The sequence below is a fragment of the Scaptodrosophila lebanonensis genome, unplaced genomic scaffold (assembly GCF_003285725.1).
Source record: "Scaptodrosophila lebanonensis strain 11010-0011.00,11010-0021.00 unplaced genomic scaffold, SlebRS2 tig00001418-arrow-arrow-pilon, whole genome shotgun sequence".
Lineage (NCBI taxonomy): Eukaryota > Metazoa > Arthropoda > Insecta > Diptera > Drosophilidae > Scaptodrosophila > Scaptodrosophila lebanonensis.
Genome location: NW_022060744.1, coordinates 2160494 through 2181738, shown reverse-complemented (window position 1 = coordinate 2181738; position 21245 = coordinate 2160494). Strand labels below are relative to the sequence as shown.

Here is a 21245-nt window from a genome sequence, read left to right as displayed (position 1 = left end):
CTGCAACCTCAAGATGACAAAGATGCTTTAAATTCCCTCGAAACCAGGGTTCGTCAAATGTGCTCACTACCCGCTGCTACCCATAAGCAATGCTGGCGCGGGTATTAGTGAGCCGCTGCCAGCAGAGCCCGTGGGTCGTACGCGCCGGCCTGCAGAAGCCGCGAGTCCGAATGGGTCGTGCTCGCATTTTACGAACCCTGCGCAAAACAGATACAGTGGTTCGCTCAAGGGGAGTGTCCGCCTAATTATTTTATGCACCGATCGAAAAAGTTGCCCGTTAAAGGCGTTCTCACTTTTTATACTTATTATAATACCGCCTGAAGGTAGGACTCATGCTATCCCTGATGGATAGAGTGCGACGTGGATACAAGTATCACACCCTTTGCTGTTATACCTAAAGGTGAAATCGTAACAAAATTACGAATAATCAAATGGAGATAATGCAGAAACGCACATATTAGCTCAGGGAATAGAGGCAACTTGTAAAAAAACCTACAAACTAATGAGTTTTTAAATGTAATCGAAGAGAAAAAACAGACGAATCTTGTAAATAATTGAACATATAACAAATGGGAAATTATACATAGGTATATTTTCGATTCGATAGTAAATCTGTTGATTGGTGGATTAAAAGCTATCTTTTAATCGAGTCCCTCAATGAGTCATCACTTGTTATTGTGATATGCTTATTGTTTCAGAATCATATCTCTATTCGGAACTAGGCTCGGTTGTAGTCTACCTTTCCGCATCCCACCTGATTTCTTCCGAGCTATCCAAGTCTCTGTTGTTGTCGCAAGGATTGATCTTTTAATCGAGTCCCTCAATGAGACTTCTCATGTTATTGTGATTTCGCTACTGTCTCCGGATCATATCTCTATTCAGCACTAGGCTGTTGCGTAGCCTACCTTTTCAGATTCAGCTATCCTACGAAACTCAATTTTATTTAATTTTCATTGCCAATTAGTTTCGGTTCTCTTCAAGCCCCTTAGCATTTTAACGGATCGTCCGAACCTTAACCCTTCCCCAGCATCAACAAATCGCCATTCAAATCATTAATTATTTGAAATCTGAATATAAATTCGGCAAGGTATGTAGAAGAATTTTAAAACTTCGTAAATGCGACGATTGTGAAGGCATTTTCTGTCTTTAGTATGATTCGATTCTATGAATAATGAGACAGCTGATTGGTATCTATATATACATATGTATGTATATATATTTCTTTCAGTCGCGACCGACTATTACTTTAAAACTTGGGCTGCGTGACTGAGCCAAGTTGTGGGGGGTACTTAAAATATTCATAACTCTTTGATGGACGGACGCGCGCAATCATTGACATTCGTGAATTATGCTCAATTATATTCATATGTGTATATATCTATACGTCTATATGATGGGGCGGTCTAAATTATCGACGGTCTCTGCGTAATGTCTAGGCCAGCGTGGGGCCAATTGTTGTGCAGCCGTCAATACAATCGCGTGGAGGAATGCTGTTCGGTCCACACATTTTGCTGTGCCTGTTCCTGGGTCTGGAACCGACACTGAGCAGCGCCGAGGACCTTCAAATAAGTGGGTTATAACACTTTGGCTTCAGGCCTGCGCCATACAAGTATATATATGCATATATTTGTAGCTTTCTGGATAGAGCCCGTGCAGAAACCCGAATTCGATGTGGATGTTATGGCCGTCATGAAAGAACTGGATGCACTGCAGCTGGACATGGGCATAAGTGATGCTGTGGTGGAGCTATCGCCCAATAACGAGGATAAAAATATGGCAGAATGTGAGTCTTAAGAATAAATACAATCTCTTTTGGGAAATCGAGCTAGGGGATACTAAGTGGTAGTGTCAAAAACCAAAAATAATCTAAGCAATAGCTCTCAAAATTTAGCATCATTTGCAAAAATGGAGTTAGTTTTCTACTATACTTTAGAGGGTATACAAAGAGGTCGGAATGTACAATATGTGCTAGGCAGAAGCATACTTTGAAGGTTACATATATGTATTCAGAAGTTGGAATGTACAATATGTGCTAGGCAGAATCTTTTTTTTACGAAGAATCGCTTTCAGTTTGACGAGAGAAATCGATATAGAATTATTCCACCGTCCGTCTGTTCGACTGTATGAACAATGAGAACTTTTGAGCCGCAATAGCTAGGGCTACTCGCTTTCTAATTTTTTACACATCAACTCAACCCTCATTATTTTAAATAGTTAGCTGTCAAAGGGACGATCGATTGAGCAATCATTTTTGGGTTTCGTAACCAATTGCGTGTTGATATGTTTTGTATAATGCTCCACAATTCTGAGTACCAAAAACGTGCTTACGTTATTAAGATACCGTAACCAAAATTGGTGTGCCCCAAGTTTTAATAAAATAAACTGATCTGTTTGTATAGAAACATATTAAAGAACGTCTGAAGAATTTAAGAAATAGATAAGTCACAGTACAATTTATGAAGTAGGGCAGTTTTTTAAAGCTTACCCCTTATTGAAGCTATATAATTTGTAGATCAAAGCTTTCACACGTTGCGACGGACTTTGGAGAACATGAAAACTAAGTTTGGTGACCCTATGTCCTATGTTCTCGACTATCCTTGCGTTCATACAGACAGACTGACGAACAAATGGGCAGATGGACATGTCTATAACTCGCCTTTTTATGATTATCAATAATAGGATATTGGATCTATCAGAATAACCTTTGACCCTTCCAGTACGGGGTATATAATTAAAGCTTCGTTGGGAATCCATGGCATATATGTACGACTTCGCATTGATTAGGGGTCGCAACTAATAGGGTATATAGACTTCTTTTTTTTTTTAAAGTAAAAATGTCCTCAAACGTTTTCAAGTTCTCAGAAATTATACGAATTTTAGATGCAATCTTTCAATTCGGTCTCAAAAGCACGAGTTTTAAGTATATATGTAATCTATATTGCTACTATGGGCTCTTCCAAAACCTTAAAGCGATTTTACAAATAGTGTTATCCAAGAACAATTCAATTGTTATTCGGAATTAAGAAAATTTTCAGATTCCGCTCAGCTTAAGCAAATTCGAAAACGTGAAATGGGCTGAATACATACATATGTATATTTAGTATTGACAGTAATTCCCCCCTGAACTCTATAAACCAACTAAGCAAAGTTTTTCGCCTCTCTTAACCCTTCTGAATGGTCATCTTTTTTTTTTGTGATATCAGTTTGTGAAATTCTCAGCAATAGGGGCAGCTCTGTGATTATAGATCTAAGCTATAGTCGCTGGCTTGAGGGCTACAAACTGGTGCGTAGCCAAGGCATACCATATGTGCGAATCGGTCGAATGCTGCGCCCATTTCTGGAAATGTTCAGCGACTTTATGCGGAAGAAGGTGGCGAACAATGTTGCGATGATCTTTCAGAATGCGCGCGACACCGAGGAGGCAGTGCGTCACATGATGCAGGGCTATACCTTTCGTACGCTGATCCTGGATGCCAGCGCGCCGGCCGATACGAACAAGGCGGGCGATTTTGTGGGCAGACTTCTCTCGCTGCGTCCCAGACCCACGTACTATGCCGTCTTTGGACGCGGCTCAGCCATGAACTCCATATTCGAGCGTGTGAGTAGAGAGTGGGAGGAGTTGCCGTTGCCCCTATAGATAATGCCTGGTATTTGCAGCTGCAACAGGCTGACGCCTTTCTGCGGCCCACCGAATGGCATTTTGTGTTTCTGGACACACGCGATCGCGTCTTCAAGTACAAGCGGCAGGTTGAGCTCGCTACCAGGTTCACTCTGAATGGCCGTGCGCTGTGCCGCTCTATGCAGATGCGGGATCAGTACTGCACGAGCGGCTTTACGGTGAGTTTGGAGTCCTTTTCTGCCTCACCCTAAGGCCACTTCCTTGCAGATTCAACGCGCCGTTCTGTTGGATCTTCTGCGCACTCTGATCTTTGCGGCCCAGTTAAGTCCTCAGTTTCCCAAGCCCATTTTTTTGGAGTGCAATGCGACCGATGCGACTACCCGTTCAGCGGATGAGCGCGCCGCCTCCCAAGAGTTTCTGGAACATGTCCAGCTGAGCAATTTCCTAAGCTATACGACAGTTGAAGATGATGAGGTGGTGGATGAGGAGCCGTTGGAGGCCCAACCAGATGCCATTGAGTTGCCGCTCGTGAGCTTTGTGGCGAACATTTCGGCTTCCTTCTATTCGAATGAGCATGAGGCCAAGACCGATCTGGCCATCTGGAGTGCCGGCGAGTTGCGTTTGCTTAACGATACCATCAGTCCGGCGAAGCGGTTTTTTCGCATAGGTACAGCAGTGTCCGTTCCTTGGAGCTATTATCGTCGCCATCCAAACACGAACGAGCTGGTGCTCGACGCTCACGGTCAGCCGATTTGGGAAGGCTACTGCATCGATTTCATGGAGACGCTGGCCCGCAAACTGAACTTTGAATACGAAATTGTGGGACCAACAAGAGGTCACATGGGAGAGCGCGATGGGCATGGTGGCTGGGATGGTGTGGTGGGTGATCTGATAGCCGGCGAGACGCACTTCGTCATTGCCGCCCTCAAGATGTACTCGGATCGGGAGGAGGTGGTCGACTTCCTGCCACCATACTACGAGCAGACGGGCATTTCGATTGTGATGCGTAAACCCGTGCGTCGCACCTCGCTCTTTAAGTTCATGACCGTGCTGCGTCTGGAGGTGTGGCTGAGCATTGTGGCGGCTCTCATTGGCACGGCATTAATGCTCTGGTTCATGGATCGATATTCGCCGTACAGTTCGCGCAACAACCGCGATGCCTATCCCTATCCGTGCCGGGAGTTTACGCTGCGCGAGAGTTTCTGGTTCGCTTTAACATCCTTTACCCCACAGGGTGGTGGCGAGGCGCCCAAAGCCATTTCTGGCCGCATTCTCGTCGCCGCCTACTGGCTGTTTGTGGTGCTTATGTTGGCCACGTTCACAGCCAATCTGGCCGCCTTTCTCACGGTGGAGCGTATGCAGACGCCAGTGCAGTCCTTGGAGCAATTGGCTCGGCAGTCGCGCATCAATTATACAGTCGTGGAGGGTTCGGATACGCATCAGTACTTCATGAACATGAAGTTTGCCGAAGACACCTTGTATCGCATGTGGAAGGAGCTGGCGTTGAATGCCTCTGACGACTATCACAAGTTTCGCATCTGGGACTATCCGATTAAGGAGCAGTATGGACACATTCTGCTGGCCATCAATGGCTCCGACCCGGTCAGTAATGCGTCTGAAGGCTTTCGCAAAGTTGACGAGCACTTGAATGCCGACTACGCCTTCATACACGATGCGGCCGAAATCAAATACGAGCTCACCCGTAACTGCAATTTCACGGAGGTGGGTGAGGTATTCGCCGAGCAGCCGTACGCCGTTGCCGTGCAGCAGGGCAGTCATCTGGGGGTGAGTTTAATCGCGACACAGTTTCTAGTCTAACTTTTCTTTTTATCTCAACCGCAGGATGAGCTGAGCTACGCCATATTGGAGCTACAGAAGGATCGGTTCTTTGAAGACCTGAAGGCCAAGTATTGGAATCTATCGAACCAACGCAACTGTCCCGCCTCCGAGGACCAGGAGGGCATTACCCTAGAGAGTTTGGGTGGCGTTTTCATAGCCACGCTCTTCGGCCTCGTCCTTGCCATGATTACCCTAGGCGTTGAGGTAATGTACTATCAAAAACGCATGGAGCAATTGTCTCTTACGCAGGTCAAGCCACTGGGCACGAATACTGCGCCTGCCATCAAGCGTGCCTGGCATACCGAAGGGGACAAACGCAAGCCTAAGCATCTAACGCCGCCGCCCAGCTTCGAGGCTGCCACATTTCGTGGCAAGAAGTTGCCGACGAAAATAACTTTGGGTGACGGGAAATTCAAGCCGCGCTTGCGCGAACATGGCTTACAATCGCGTCGAGAACTGGACACTGCAGAGCCAGATATGCACTCCGGCTACATGGAATAGTTCTAGGGCCAAAAAACAAAAAGAACCACAACAATATTTTCTTTAATTTTGCTCATCAGTTTGTTTAATTGAGTATAGCACCAGTTGTTTGCATTTTTTTTTGCTTTTGCTTTTGCCATGCACGTGCTTGCAAATAAACGTTATCCAAAATATGTACATATGTATTTTTTAAGGGGGGGCGAATTGGAACTGTGGTGTTTGTAACGGTTTCTTTGGTTGTGTTAATGGATGGCCAAAGACTTGGCTCTAATCGTAGAATTTTAGTCATTTTGTTTAGTGAGTGGACGAATCACTCTCTTCATTCTCGGATGTGTCGGTGGATAGGAAGGTAGAGGCGCCATCAGCGTCATCGCTGCGTTCAGCGATGGGAATTATATCAATGCCCTCGTCTTCGTCCTCGTCCTCCTCATCCTCATCATCGTACTCGTAGTCATCGAATAGGGTCCCGGCGACTAGCTGGCCCCTCTGGAAGCTCATGTCCACCTGCACGCGCATGTCCAGTGCAAAAAAACTAGCTGCCACCATCAGAGGCAGCGTAAAGCGGCTGCGCCAGGCCAAATCAACAAGAAAAAGGAATACTTTGGCCATTGTCTGCAACGATGAACAAAAACAATTGATGAGAGAATTATTTTCGTAAACTAGACTTTCGTATTTTCAAGATAAACTAATAATAATACTTATGTACAGCTGCTCATGAGAAAGTTGAACTTCTAAATAACAGAGATCTATGAAAGAAAGATAAATTTTATTTTCAAATCTGACAGTTAGGCTTTTGGCTTTGTTATCGATAACAATAAGCTGACTATCGTTGCTCGTTAAATAACAGCCAGCAATTGTCAGCCTACTCGTGTACCAGTGTGTATCGATGTGTGTGCCCTGTGGACGAAATAAAGTTGATTGAAGCTGCTTCAACTGGAAAAGCGATAAAAATTCAGGTGTGAATGTGAATAATAGCAAAATAAACGGTAAGCATAGCGAATTATATGCAATCGGTCGTAGCAGGCGTATATACGAATACTACAATATCTGTTATTTCTGTTGATAGCATCGCTGACAAAAGTCCAACAACGGAGCAAAGTGAACGAGCGCCTCGCGCACTAAACACAATGTGTGCACAATTGTTGTTGCCGCCACCGCTGCCGCTGCCACTGTCGCTGTCTCTGCCGCCTGTGGCACATACATCATTAAATATTAAATCAATATTCATAGTCTTACTGGCCACACTACTGCTGAGCCCCGATGCGGTGCTGTCGCGCAAACATCACTTGGAAGTTCGCGTAAGTCGCCAACATCGCAAAAAGCGAACAAGATTGAAGAAACGAATGCGTGTGCCAGTAACGGCTCATCACTCACACACACACACACACACACACACGCATATGCAAACACCTGACTCATATGTGTGTTTACTTTAATTATCGCCCTTACAGAATGATATGCGTCCATATATTGCGCTGAGCACCTTTGGTTTCTACATAAATGGCCACTTGGATGTGCAGCTCAGTAAATTTACAATAGATGAGGAGCGTTCAACAGATTTGGTATGTCTAGAGGGGATTGGAAATCGTATTCCACGTTGCTAACTTATTGTAATTTCCAGTTCGGACTCTCGCTGGACAAAACAACAATAGATCAACTGAATCCGTACTTGGACTCGCATCAAAACAAATGTATATTGGAGGAGCCGCCAGCAAAGCAAACCAGCGGTCCCATACTATTCTTTCTGCTGGACCTGAAGGAATTGAAGTAAGTTAAAAAGTGGGCTATCTTGCTCTTCACAACTAATAATATTTCGGCGTTTTTAGGGTGCGCGTGCAATGCTCACCAGAATGGTCGAATTTGCACATTTATCGCGGAAAGCGTCACTCGCATGTGACCCAAGTCAGTGATTCGGCTTTATTCATGCAAAGCCGCCGACGTCGTGATCTTGATTCGGAGGATATGGCTGACGATCTTGAGGAACACTTCAACGAGGAGCCTCTCGAAGCGGATGATGCCAAAAGCCCAGATTATAAGCCATCATCGCCACTTGTGGCGGGCAAAATTGCCATCACGCCCTCAGCTAAACCTGGCTCTTTGGAGGCACAGGCAGCGGAAGCAGTACCCATCATAGTTTCATCGTCTAATGAGGAGTCACCTGATAAACCAGCAGCTTCCATAAAGGCTTCTGATGCGGCACCCATCAAAGAAGCACCGGCAGCAAATGCTCCGTTGGCTGCACCTCAACAGTCTCCCAATGTGCCACCAATTGCTGCCGGTTCTGCTGCCATATCAAGTAGCATCCTAAGCGCCACTCCGTCAAGCGCCAAAAGCAATGAACCTGCACCTGTTGCAGCTTCAGCTCCTGCGCCCGCTCCAGTTCCTGCACAGCCTTCGTTTAAAACCATCATGAATAGCAAATCCTCCGCGGAACTCAACTTTGATGAGATCAATTCGTACAAGCCCGAGCAAGGTGATCTGTGCCACGATTTTACTCTGCCCCTGGAGAAAGAGACCATCGATGGGGTCAGCTATTATAATTTCAGCTTTAATATGTTTGTGACTACGCTGCATGAGGAAGGCCTCTATAATCTCTATTTCCATGCCTGTCCCAACTATCGGAATCCCAAAATTGTTTCATTCAATGTAAGTGTCACCGAAACCATTGAGTAATTATTATATTTATTTTAATAATATTTATTTAATATAATTCTTCAGCATTTATTGAACTAGAATAGCAATTGAATATATTGTATTCCAAAAACTTATAATTCGTTTCCGAAGTTTATGAAAAGATATATCCTTTAAAAGTTCGTAGTGTTTGTTCAACCATTCGTTTGTCCGTCTGTATGAACGTCAATAACTCTTGAACCCACAACGTCATATGCTAACGCAGCTCGAGTTTATTGCAAATGAAATATGCTCGGCTTAATTATGTAATATAGCTGCCATAGAAACAAACGGTGTGGTGAAAAAATTTGCTTGTTTATAACCATTTCGTAAATAAGCTTGGGACCTGAACGCTTTTTTGTAATGCTTTAAAATCGGCTCACTATATCATATAGCTGCCTTCAAAGTTAGAATTGTTTAATCACCAATTTATTTATACATTTAATTTGTTTTCAGGTGGACATTGAGGAGAATAACAATGGCAATTATTTATCGGCTGGCGAAATGCCGCTACCTGCTTTATATTTTATGATGAGTCTACTATTCTTCTTGTCTGGACTCTTCTGGGTGTTTATTCTGAAGAAGAGCAAGTATGTAGACTTTTAATAGCTATTCAAAAATATTTCAATTGATAATTTATTTCGTTACAGGCACACTGTTTACAAAATACATTACCTAATGGCTGTGTTGGTCTTCCTTAAGTCGCTTTCGCTGATGTTCCATTCAATTAATTATCATTTTATTGAGAAGCGTGGCGAGCATGTCGAGACTTGGGCCATACTCTATTACATAGCCCATTTGCTGAAGGGGGCTGTGCTCTTCATTACCATTGTACTAATCGGCACTGGATGGACATTTATTAAGCACATATTATCAGACAAAGATAAGAAGATATTTATGATTGTAATACCGCTGCAGGTGCTGGCGAATGTCGCACAAATTATTACCGACGAATCGGACCAGAGCGATGCCGAATTCCGCACCTGGCGCAACATTTTCTTCTTTGTGGACTTGCTTTGTTGTGGAGCCATATTGTTTCCCATTGTTTGGTCGATACGACATTTGCACGAGGCCTCCGCCACCGATGGCAAGGCGGCAATTAACTTGCGGAAGCTGAAGCTCTTCCGCCAGTTCTACATCATGATTGTCTGTTACATTTACTTCACGCGCATCATTGTGGATCTGCTGCAGATGACAGTGGTGTTCCAATATGCCTGGCTGGATGAGATGTTCCGTGAGATGGCCACCTATGTGTTCTTTGTGCTGACTGGCTACAAATTCCGGCCCGTCTCCTCACATCCCTACTTCACCGTGCCCGACGACGATGACGATGAGGAGGTCGAGGTGCTCACCGCATCCGGCCTCACCGAGACGTTGCATCGCACCAAAACGCTCAATCGTGTACCCCAACCGACCACAACCATTATCGAGGGCAACGATGATGAGCGTGAGAATCTGATTGCTAAACGAGAATCAAGTCATGAATACGATTAGATATACATATACACATATATATATATATTTAACAAAGATGTGCTGCACATTCGACACGTACTTTAAGCGGCCCCCCAAAGCCGAACAATAATGCCTAGTTTGTAATTCCCTCTCGTGTGCAATGCAAAAGCAATAGAGCCAACAATCGGGAATTGGACACGGGATCGAGAGTGCCACGATCAGCCATTCACACACCCACACACACACACACACACATAGGTGTATATACATATAGTTGCATGATCACCGACGCCCAATCACTGCAAAATTTGCTCATCATTGGCCAATTGGTTGTCCGCAGCGCAGCGCAGCGTGTGGCATCGCGTGGCGCTCCCTAGACCGTGTTATTTTAATGCTAAACTTTTTCCGTTTGTTTAGGACATTTATAATATAATTTCAAGAGTATAACAAAGCTTTAATATATGTATCTACATTAGACGAAATTTCCTCCAACGTTGTTGTTCTTCCAAGTGAGAGAGAGAGAGAAGAGAGCAGGCTGGCAGGATCCTGAGGTTCTACAACTGTGGGTACATGAAGTCTATTTGTAAAATGTTTTTATTTGTTAAGTATGAATAGACCGTATAAGTGATAAACAGGTCATTCATTTAAATTCAAACACTTTCTAGAGTTCTCAATTCCAGAAAAAGATCGTGCAAATAGCGATGGAGTTGGCTATAAAATAAATAAACCTGCGTGGGATATCTAGGATCATGGAAATAGAGCAGGAAGGGAGAGTTGAATATAAAGGATATTAGATATCAAAGGTGAGCACATAAGATCGTGGAAGAGAGTTGGATATAATTGTAGATAGAATTTTGGATATCAAAGGTGAGATCAGAAGATCAAGAAGTCAGGTATGTTAATAATATGATAGGTATAGTTTACAAAGTGGCATATAAATATAACATAAAATGGGGTTTAAATATAAAATGTATAAATGAAATGTTAAGGGAGAACCTGATAGCTTTTTACATTTTATAGAGCTTAAAAAAATTAAAAAAATAGGTGGGGATGTTTGGTTAGTCCCTGAAAGCTATTTTACATGCTCATTGAAATCTTAAGCGACGATAACGTCCATTGTCCGTCCGAAATATTAACCCAGCGCTAGTTACTGAAGTTCGTCAACTTGGGCATGAACTGTACGAAGAACACCATGTAAGTGGAAATTGCGCAGACAATCTGAAAGGAAGGGTAATCGAGTGAGAATCGTATAGAGAGAGAGAGAGGGGGGTGGCGGGAACACACCCGTGTTAGTAGATAGCCGTCTATGGTGGCTATGCCCAGACAATGTATGCGAATATTCTGATGCAATATTTGTAGTGAGAAGTTTTGTATCTAAAATAGCGAGGGAGAGAGAGAGAGAAGAAGAAAGCCATGAATGCCACATAGGTGCTCTCAGATAGAAACTCACCTGCAAGGACAGAGGTGAGGAGCCGATGGAGTTTCTGGCGACAATGCTGTGCAGTCGATAGGCAATGCGTTTCACCAAATACATGCAGCTCTGGGAGACCTGAATGAAGGCCGGTATTTGGAGAAAGCCCGGTAGCAGCATGTAGTAGTCTGTTAAGCAGATCCAATGAAGGTAGCGAAATCGGCAAGAGGTTAACACACCTTTTTCATTGATGCCCTGATACAGAGTGTAGTACATGAAGTAGCAGTCGACCAGCACCCGCACATAGATCGTCAGCAGAACGAAGAGAATTGAGTAGCCGAATGCCTCCTGAAAACATCTGGACATCTCATAGATGCGTCCGAACTGCAACTGCTTCTGGCGCAATCGTCTGCGCACATAGTCCTCGAAGCCCACAAAAGTGGCCGACGTGCTGGCGAACAGCGAATAGTCGGCCAAGAGGGCCAGCTCCTGTTCCATCTGCACCAACTGTTGGCGCAACAGCTCCAGATGGAGCACGAATTGCATGTTCCGCAGATGTACGGCACAGATAAACGGCTGGAAGGTGGTCCAGAACAACAGCAGATGTTTGGTCATAATCTGTTGATCCCAGAAGAGCGCCAACAGCGACAAGTCCGTTACGGCCAACACATAGAAGACGATGAGGTAGCGTGCATGTTGCCGCCACTGCTGCCACAGACCCAACGCAGGACCATGGTGCAGTGACGCATACAGCGAGAAGAAGCGGGCAAGCTGTCTATGTCGGCACAAGGACTCAGCATAAATGCTCACCACCGCCAGTTCGGCAAAACAAAACTTCAGGCCATCATTTACCTGACCAAACCGATCGCCCTGATACAGATACTCCTCATTGCTGGTGAAGACCAACAGTGTGACAGCACTAAAGGCAACCAGCAGGCACACAGCCCATCCGCGCAGCAACCAGGACTTCTCCCCACCCCGCTGCCAATCCTTCAGCGGCAGCGAGAGCGTATGGAAGCCACAAAGCTGATAGAACCTCAAATGGCATTGCAGCACGCCTCCGAATCGACCGCTCATCATGCCTCAGCCTGCGAACTGAGAACTGAGTCAGCAAGTCTGCGGACTTATCGATGGATCTGAGGTCATGCGCATAATTCATGGTACACTCCCACCCATCTAATCGCTGATGGCGACGGGTTAAGCACGCGCTATGCGATTGTCATCTTTAAGAATTATGAATACGAGAGAGGATTCAATTTAATTTTATGAACGGCTAAGGAATGCAGACCCACAGTCTACACAGCGACAACAGCAAGGCAGGAACGCCCAGATCGTTGACGGGATAAAGCACCTTGTCTCTTTCTTTGTGCTGTACGTGATGGACGGGAATGTATTGGTTGAGTCAGTCGAGGTAAGGTAAGTCGAACTGGAAACAAAAATATCAACGATTATTATTATAATTATTGAATGGGATTCTTGTGCCAGAAGTTAAGTCAGTCTCCGGGGGTGATGACGTAAGAGTGTCATTTCATTTACTTCAATTTATTGTTGTAAATTATAAGGCTCTTATGAAAATCTAGGGTTAATCGGAAAAATCCACATTCTCCCAACAGACACAGGAGCTGCTTCTCCTCCCCTTGACCGAAGAGCTGTGTTTTTATCGAAGAATACACTATTTTGCCTATCGGCAGGTCCTTCAGTTCCTCTGACTTACTTTCCTTATTAAGAAGAGCAGTTTCCTCCTCGACGAATCCATTAACTTTTTAGAATTGGTCTCTTTTCTTTATATTGCCTTGATCTTCCATTCAAAAAGGTGCCCCGAAACATCATCTTACTTTTCAAGATGAGCATCGAAGGCAGTCGTAATATACTACCTCTACTATGTTCTAAATATCTCTAAAAATGAAATCTCTTCTGGGGCTTCGTTTTGAATTTTAAAAAGGGTGCGAAAAATCAGTACCAAATAATTCTGAGAATCCACCCCAACTCCTCTAGTCTCGGAAATATAAACACATAGCGGTGGTAACTTCTTCGGTAGTTTTAATCACTTAGAATTAATAAAAAAAAAGGTCAATAAATAACATTACAAGTATAAACTAGGCTTAGTGAGCGTAGGGCCCCGCATATTTGTAACCACTGCTGCCCAGACCCTGGACGTGGCCCGCACTGTAACTATCGATGCCGCTATAGCTCTCTGCAGCTGCCCTATTGTAGCCGTTCAACTCGGACCAATCTAGCTCCGGTCGACGTCGTCTGGGCGTCAAAGGTGTCACATAACTATCCGGCTCATCATCATAGGCATCCAGTTCTGGGTGCAGCTGTGGCGAGGGTCGAAAATCAGAGCCACCTCCGCCGCCATAGCCGTACTGACTGGAAGCCGACTCTTCGGGTGCCTCGAGGGTGTGGGCTGGAAACCGTGCGGCTTTCAGACCACGCGCTGCTTGCATATAGGAAGCATAGTCAGGGGCTGGCTGGTAGTCCTGCTCCAGATCCTGTGGCTCTTCTACGGGAGCTGGCTCCGCATACGAACCATGATACGAGGAAGAGGAGGAGGAGGAGGGTTTGCCTCGATGATAGCGACTGACAGGCGCCGGATATTGATAGCCCTCCTCACTGTCCATTTGCGAATACTTGTAGTCTGTGTGCTTGTGGTGCTGAGGGCGCTGATCAATTACGCGGTACGTTTCGACACTATGGGGCGAGCCCTCGCCCAAGTCGTCGTATTCGTAACTGCTGCTTGGAACCGGGCGGTGTTTCTCTTCAATAACCGTGTAGGTGTTGACCTTCTTTTTGGGCGGCGCTGGCGGTGGCGGCAGCGGCAGCGGCTTCTTCGCCGCATAGCTTTCACTCAAATGATCGGCCAGCTCCTTGGCATGGTTCAGGTACTCGGCATGCTCGCTCATGTGCAGCGGATTGTCCAAGTCCGAAAGGATAACGCTCTCCAGTACGGGACTGCTCTTCGGTTTGGGTGGTCCACGCCCACGGGCCCGTGGATGATGATGATAGTGATGTATTACCTTGTGCGGCTCCGGTTCGATTAGCACAGGCACCGTCTCCTTCGGCACATGAACCTTTATGTGCACATACTCGTTGCCAAAGGTGGCGTCTGTGAGGGACAGCCACTGGGCAAGGATCAATAATAGCAGGGATGCTGAGGAACACAGCTGCAAAGAGACACAGTTGTAAGCATGTATCTAGTCAGATCTGAATTTCTTCACTTAGCGAACGAAATTCTAATAAATGAAGATACGATAACTAAAGATAGGAAAATGCACCCGAAATTTGTCAGAAATATAGATCTTTGAAAGTACCAAACTAATCTTGGGAACCTTTTAAATGCTTTTTTCAAAGATATACAATATTTCATATTTCAGAAACTTTTTTCGATCCATTTTGAGAAGGTATTTCCTATGCATCTAAAGAGAATTCTGTCTTGAATTGTTTTGATTCTAAACTAAAATCCAAAAATAGAAATTTCTACCTTTTATTTATATGTTGAAGAGTATTTTTTAATTATCTTTAAGGAAAATCGTTATTTACATTTTTAAATTGAAGTTGTCTTACAATTTAGATATCAAACTAAGCCAAGGATTAAAATTAAGACTAAAAGAACGTCATTTATCCTTTACCAACACGACAGGAGAGAATTAATTGAGCCATGCCTGTTTGTTGGAACGCAAGAATTTCGAAAGTTTCCTCCATCTATTAAAGAGTAGTTTTAGCCTTCTGAGGTTTCAAATTGCACACATTTCGTATACTCCCATATTCAAAAAATATAGCCCCTGCTAATGGACAATATAGAGGTTATTGTTCGACTATTTATTTATTTCTGACAAATCGCCGTCAATATCATAACATAAAAACATATTGCTTGAATGACAAGCATTTGGAGAATACATGGTTCTCTACAAGAGCTAACAAAATGTGGTCTATCTTAAAAAAATTTAATAAAAACAAATACATACATAGTGATGTAGTAGAGAAGTTTTGAAACAAACCTATTTTTTACTAAAAAACTAAATATTGTGTTTGAAAACGTCCCATTTTATCACGAATAATGTCTATTAAACATTATAGCACACTTCTTCGACTGATCATACGCTTTAGTACTCTGATTAAAACTAATCATTTAATCTATGTATTCTAAATCAATGCTCGAATTTTCTTCAATATTCAATGAATAAACTTTGTTGTACGAATCACTCCATATCAAATATTAAGGCTATATAGGTTTGAGGTTAAATAGGGGTTGCAATCTATTGTATCTATTATCTAGAGATCAGGTTCACGGTTCAAAAGTTCTTGAAGTTCATGCAGTCAAACAGACGAACAAGTATGCGGACGGACTTAAGGATACGTCCAGATCGATTCTTCCCGATCATAAGTGCCTATAGCATGGGGTCTGCTACGGCTCCTTCTGTAACAACATACATATGCCGATTAGACTTTCTAATAATAGTTCCGGTATGGTAAAAGGTTTTATAACAATTATATTTTAATATCGAAATTCACAATTTAAAAACTGAGAAACATAATTGAAAATATATTTTTATTTTATTTATAAATACTATTTATTTGAATATGAGGATTTAATTCACGATTTACTGATTTATAAAAATAACTTTCCATCATTAAAAATTTCCTTAAAAATTGTAGAGTGAAGAATTCATTATCTGGTGCTTGAATTATTTTGTATATCCAAACTCGCGATTAGAAACACAATTTTGAGTTGTAAACAACATCTTATAAACTATATAGATATAGAACTATTTTTCCTTTTTAATTATTCACTTTTTAAAAAATCCGTTTTCTGACTTTTTCCAAATGTTTTTCCGTTTCGCGTCTTACCTTTAACTTTCCAGGAAGCATCTCTGAAAACTTTTGTCACTTTTCTGCCTATGGCTAGTATTTCCAATTGAAAAAGGCCTTTTGGTCTGGATTGAATTTTTTTAAACTAAAGCGCGTGTTTTAATTCCTTTTGTGTGTCCGCTACTTAGGGCCGCCGCATTGCCAATATTCGTTTAAACCGAAATCTTGATTTTGTCAAAATTTATATAGCAGCCGCGCTCGACGCTCGCTCTTGACCTACGTCCGAAAAGCAACTGTAGTTGGAAGCCGCTGTAATCGCTGCCATCATCTGCCCAGTTATCTATTGTGGCCACCATCTGTTGCTCTCTCCCGCGCGCGCACTCTCTCTCTCCCTCTCTCTCTCTCTCTCATCTCATCATTCCTAACTGCGCGGCAGGCTAGCGGTAGTTTTATTGTTGCTGTCATTGGTTTTGTTTTAAGTTAACTTTTAGTTTCATTATTATTAAAATATGTTGTGCTACACACGCATACAAATACAAGTATCTATGTATGTATGTACATATGTGTTTCCAGCCAAGAGGCAAAAGACCGAAATCTTGGCCTGAAGCCGAAGTCGCAGCTTCTTTTCGGACCAGTTGGCGGCGGCATTTACATACAAACACTTTGTAGCATAGAAAGAAATCCCACACACATACATAAAATCACACATAAATACAAATGTATATACATATGTATGTATGTATGTGGTATGCATTTTGTCAAACGAAAGTTGTGGATGGGATGGAAAGCACATCCAAGGCGGCTGCTTCTTCTCATCGCTGTCCGCTCTCTTAGTTCTTTCTCAATAGATGATGGATTCTCATTCATTCATACATATTTGTGAGCATGCATTGCCGTTGTCCTGCAATTGCTATCGATAGGCATTTCTGCGCACTTACATAATAGTTAATCGATATTTGTTTCACTCATTGTTGGACAATGGTAACAGAAGAAGTGGTAACATAAACTATTAATTGTTATGCTAATCGCGAGACACTGAGAAAGTTTGAACAACAACATCATTAAGTTCAGCATCATCATCATTATTATGATATTTACACTCTCCACACGCTTTACATTATTTGCATAAATAAAACATTCGCGTTGACATTAATTGGAAGTAAACAAAAGTTTTTTCTCCCCTCTATTTCAACCAAAAATTGTATTTTGTCAACTTGCCACCAATTGATTTAGATTCTCAACTACAAGTAATACGAGTAACTGACAATATTTGCCGATTTTATGATAAAAGCGAATCACAAAATATTTGATAATACGCCAACTAAAGGATAATTCAAAAATCGAAGGTCATAAGCAAAATTAATATTGAAAGCAATACAAATAAATTATTTTTGCAAATGAAATTTTAGATTTTGTTTTGTGATCTCTTTAGAGCGTAACGAATACTTTCGAAACATTAAGTTTGTAGTATTTAGCCGATAAGTCGACAAAACACTCCGCACTAGGCCCTCGATTGTTCTGATGAACTTACTTGAATTATTTTCCCGCAAATCGCTCTTGGAACCCACTAATACAATGGCAGCATTTTGCGAATAGCGTCGAATACTTCCGGTATTGAATATTTTTATATATATTTTTAATATTAAATAAACATACATTGGAATAGTATAGGGCTCTTTAAGTATCATAACCCTTCTCTCCTGCCTCATTGTCATCTACAACTATCCGGGTCTTAAAGTTCTCAAAATGTGTACGTCATAATCCTCGGAGAATGCATTATTAATTAATATATGAGTTTAGCAAGCACATCTTGCCCGTAGTTCGATCGCCAGCGACAACTATTTTGTGTGGCTCTGGTGATGTCATTTTGATAGACTAGAATACGCCTTTAATGAATGTCTATATTTACAAAGATTGCTTACGCTTTTCAATACAATATTTTCGTCCGATTTAATGCTTTCAACTTGAGCTCCAATATACATACATACAAGTACAACTAATTAAGCAAGCGAATTAAATGCGAATTAAATGCACATACGCTCAGGTACTTGTACATGAGTAGCCGATTTGTCAATACACACCCACCACAATCCTAGAATACTATATTAATATATTTTATGCGAGTATTTCCTGGATAATGAAAAATATTCCCATTGCACACAACTCAAATAAAAAGTGAGAATACAAGTATATCAAGTACGCCCAGTACTGCTCATATTTTATTTGTGTTTTGCATAAACGAGAGCTGCGTGGCAACATAATTACGCACTTTCACAAAAATAATAATTCTCTCTCTTTTAATACTATATTTCAAATCTATTTACAGTTTTTGTTCCTATTACATTGATATTTGTTCTTATGATCTACAACTTTTGGTTCCGTTATGAATGAATATCCAAAATTAATAGTACAGACACTTTACAAATTATACTCTCATATACTTAGGCTTTGCAAACGAGATATTAAAAAATATCCAGTTGAAGCCATTTACTCTATGTACTTAAGGAGTGTCTTTTGATAAAGAAGAGCTTGCCTCAACCGTATTCGTCTGTCCGTCTGTCTGTCTGGATGAGCGCCTGGGCTTTGGAAACGGCTGACCCCGCGTTGACCAAGTTTGGTAAGTAGACTTTCCTAGTCCTCAGCCAACACGAGTGGTACAAAATTGGAATTCCATTATTTAATATTCGAATCTTCCGGCTATTTTGCATAAACTTGTAATATCATATATAATATCCTCCACACCGTTGCTTGTCTGTTCGACTGTATGAACTGTATGAACTGCGACAGATATTGAATCATAGCAGCTAGGGACATCAAACTTGGTACGTTTTGACATCTTAAAAGGCTTTCAATTGTGGGCGAAATTTGTATTCTCTGCCTTATACCTTATTTCTGATCAAATAATGGCCTGTCGAATAAAAATTAATGCAGATCGTGGAAACTTTTAAGCGCTCTCTCGGGTCGTATGAGTAATTTATTCATGCAAAGCCTATACTTCGATAAAACAATGGAAAATACATTAAGAATTTGTTTGGGCCTGTAACAACAAAAGCAACAACAAAGACAACCAAACGTGTTTGCATGAAAGCGTCGGCGGCCACAGCTTGTCATTGTCATTGGAAAGATATTCATGGTCAGTAGGAAATAACGTCAATAAGAAGAGGGGAACACAACAATCATTATATTGCGTATACGTAACAACAATACTCGTATAACCATCCGTGCAATATGTCCCACAATGGACGGAAGGCAAAAAGCCGACGACGCTTCCGAAAAAAACAACAACAAAAAATGGCAAATAATGCACAATTTGATTGTGGCCAGAAGCCCATTAAGCGCATGGCGTTTGCTTGTTGGCTAATTAACTTAACCCTCTGTTGCCGTTGCAATTTCCCTACCCCCCTCTCTCTCTCTCTCTCTTTTTCTCTCACAACCCAACCACTGTTGCAGTGTGGCACGCAGCTAAGAATAGGCCACGAACTGAGCGATTGACCAGCAACGAACCCAACCGCCCAACCACCCAACCACCCACAGCACGCACAGACCGCAGAACAACAACAACGGGCAATAACGATAACCGCAATGCGAATGACGTTGGTGACAAGAACAACAACAACAGCAGCAACAGCGGCGAACGTCGCACAGTGGCTCAGCTTGCATTTTCAGCGGCCGAAAATTCTGTTATTTCCGAATCAGAAATTAAAATTAAAACAGGAGAGAATGTTGAAGGCGTGCAAGTCCGACTGTACCTAAACGAATTTCCGCATAGCAGGAGCAAACAGGGTGGGCGCAATACTGGAGGAAAGTTATGGGTGTAAGGTTTCTCCAGTATTTCTCAGCTTAATGAGGAAACTAAGAAAATTTCAATACAGGGTGCGCCATCTTTTATGTCGGTATGTAGATATTGAATAACTTTGTCATTAGTGAACCGATTGACTTGAGTAGACCAGTGTTGAAAACCTCAGTTCAAGAAATTGTACAGAACCAAATTAAATAATAAAAATATCCCATACTTGAAAATCGGTTGTTTATTTTCAAGGATATTCAATGTTTGCATACCGACATAAAAGATGGCTCACCCTGTAGTTTCAATACTTTACTTCATATTGATTTATGGACCGCTTGTCGTGAGATGAATGAACTATTAATGATACATGGGGATGATAAGCGAATATTAATATTTATTCAACAAAATGAAAATTCAAAAATATGTATATTAAAAGCTCAAAATTTATTAAATACCATGCGTTGGTATACTTCCTTAACCGCCCGAAAGGTACGAACACATAAATCCTGATAAGAATATATGCAAAGATTTCTTTCTACATACGGGTCTAAAAGGTGCCAACCTATTCGAAAATCAGTCCAACATTTGCATAAAATTTTTTCAAGTCTGCAAGTCTTCAAGTCAGAAAACAAGTCTTTGGTAACATTGGTCTCTAACTCCTAATATCCCAACCAGCCCGCCAAAATATTGAATTAATATTAAAGTTCTTAAAACTCCAAATTAGAGTCCATACCATTAAAGCTCTTTTTCTCTAGCGCTCACACATGACATTATTATTCTTTATTAAAAGTCGAATAATAAAAAATGTAGTGTTAAATGGTTTGAAAATATTGCTTCGTTAAATTTTAAGTTAGCATTTAATTTGTAATTATATGCTACCTTTAGTAAACTAATAAATAAATAAATAATTATTTGTATAATATTTTCATAAAATCTTGCTTAATTAACACTTTGCAGAAAAACTCCAATCTGTCCGCTCCAATTATTCTATGTCCAAAAATGTATTCTTTATTAAAAAAATATTTATTATTAATTATTTTCAATATCCTTAAATACTGAAATAATTGCTGCGCTGCCTTTTCCCACTGTGCGCTGCAGCGTCGCGAACCGTCAACCGCTACGCTGTTGCGATAGCAACCAAGACGGCATGAGCGACAGCGACGTCAACGACTTTC

At 42.0% G+C, this 21245-nt stretch overlaps 5 protein-coding genes across 6 annotated transcripts; 2 read left to right on the top strand and 3 right to left on the bottom strand.

Moving 5' to 3' along the window:
* The first annotated feature begins 1487 nt into the window (after positions 1 to 1487).
* Positions 1488 to 5959, top strand: LOC115633408. Its single transcript, XM_030530851.1, has 6 exons — positions 1488 to 1569; positions 1634 to 1783; positions 3204 to 3598; positions 3658 to 3837; positions 3887 to 5404; positions 5462 to 5959. Exons 1-6 carry the CDS (start codon positions 1488 to 1490, stop codon positions 5957 to 5959), a joined length of 2823 nt encoding a protein of 940 aa, XP_030386711.1.
* A 42-nt stretch (positions 5960 to 6001) lies between these two features.
* LOC115633259 lies at positions 6002 to 6674 on the bottom strand. Of its 2 annotated transcripts, none has more exons than XM_030530664.1 (2): positions 6637 to 6674; positions 6002 to 6550 (listed from the first exon to the last, which is right to left on the bottom strand). In XM_030530664.1, the coding sequence occupies exon 2, from the start codon at positions 6545 to 6547 to the stop codon at positions 6233 to 6235; it is 315 nt and encodes a 104-aa protein (XP_030386524.1). In that variant the 5' UTR covers positions 6548 to 6550; positions 6637 to 6674; the 3' UTR covers positions 6002 to 6232. The 2 variants fall into 2 exon arrangements, with proteins under 2 accessions (XP_030386524.1, XP_030386523.1); XM_030530663.1 differs by having other exon boundaries at positions 6645 to 6662.
* Positions 6675 to 6811: 137 nt separating this feature from the next.
* On the top strand, positions 6812 to 10545 carry LOC115633258 (protein GPR107). The gene is made up of 7 exons (XM_030530662.1): positions 6812 to 6924; positions 7005 to 7236; positions 7390 to 7500; positions 7560 to 7705; positions 7765 to 8584; positions 9065 to 9198; positions 9259 to 10545. Exons 2-7 carry the CDS (start codon positions 7066 to 7068, stop codon positions 10100 to 10102), a joined length of 2226 nt encoding a protein of 741 aa, XP_030386522.1. The 5' UTR covers positions 6812 to 6924; positions 7005 to 7065; the 3' UTR covers positions 10103 to 10545.
* A 661-nt stretch (positions 10546 to 11206) lies between these two features.
* Positions 11207 to 12638, bottom strand: LOC115633407 (gustatory receptor 8a). Its single transcript, XM_030530850.1, has 4 exons — positions 11714 to 12638; positions 11514 to 11662; positions 11348 to 11437; positions 11207 to 11281 (listed from the first exon to the last, which is right to left on the bottom strand). Exons 1-4 carry the CDS (start codon positions 12552 to 12554, stop codon positions 11207 to 11209), a joined length of 1155 nt encoding a protein of 384 aa, XP_030386710.1. The 5' UTR covers positions 12555 to 12638.
* Positions 12639 to 13576: 938 nt separating this feature from the next.
* LOC115633406 lies at positions 13577 to 16356 on the bottom strand. The gene is made up of 2 exons (XM_030530849.1): positions 16323 to 16356; positions 13577 to 14638 (listed from the first exon to the last, which is right to left on the bottom strand). Exons 1-2 carry the CDS (start codon positions 16341 to 16343, stop codon positions 13577 to 13579), a joined length of 1083 nt encoding a protein of 360 aa, XP_030386709.1. The 5' UTR covers positions 16344 to 16356.
* Positions 16357 to 21245: the final 4889 nt, after the last annotated feature.

Coding starts and splice junctions, on each gene's coding strand:
- LOC115633259 (XM_030530664.1), bottom strand. CDS start 6,547: ATGGCCAAAGTATTCCTTTTTCTTGTTGATTTGGCCTGGCGCAGCCGC.
- LOC115633408 (XM_030530851.1), top strand. CDS start 1,488: ATGCTGTTCGGTCCACACATTTTGCTGTGCCTGTTCCTGGGTCTGGAA. Junction 1,784..3,203: donor GGATAAAAATATGGCAGAAT/GTGAGTCTTAAG, acceptor TTGTGATATCAG/TTTGTGAAATTCTCAGCAAT. Junction 5,405..5,461: donor AGCAGGGCAGTCATCTGGGG/GTGAGTTTAATC, acceptor TCTCAACCGCAG/GATGAGCTGAGCTACGCCAT.
- LOC115633406 (XM_030530849.1), bottom strand. CDS start 16,343: ATGCTTCCTGGAAAGTTAAAG. Junction 14,639..16,322: donor TGCTTCCTGGAAAGTTAAAG/GTAAGACGCGAA, acceptor GTCTCTTTGCAG/CTGTGTTCCTCAGCATCCCT.
- LOC115633258 (XM_030530662.1), top strand. CDS start 7,066: ATGTGTGCACAATTGTTGTTGCCGCCACCGCTGCCGCTGCCACTGTCG. Junction 7,237..7,389: donor AACATCACTTGGAAGTTCGC/GTAAGTCGCCAA, acceptor TCGCCCTTACAG/AATGATATGCGTCCATATAT. Junction 7,501..7,559: donor AGGAGCGTTCAACAGATTTG/GTATGTCTAGAG, acceptor TGTAATTTCCAG/TTCGGACTCTCGCTGGACAA.
- LOC115633407 (XM_030530850.1), bottom strand. CDS start 12,554: ATGATGAGCGGTCGATTCGGAGGCGTGCTGCAATGCCATTTGAGGTTC. Junction 11,663..11,713: donor TCAGGGCATCAATGAAAAAG/GTGTGTTAACCT, acceptor TCTGCTTAACAG/ACTACTACATGCTGCTACCG. Junction 11,282..11,347: donor ACGGCTATCTACTAACACGG/GTGTGTTCCCGC, acceptor CCTTCCTTTCAG/ATTGTCTGCGCAATTTCCAC.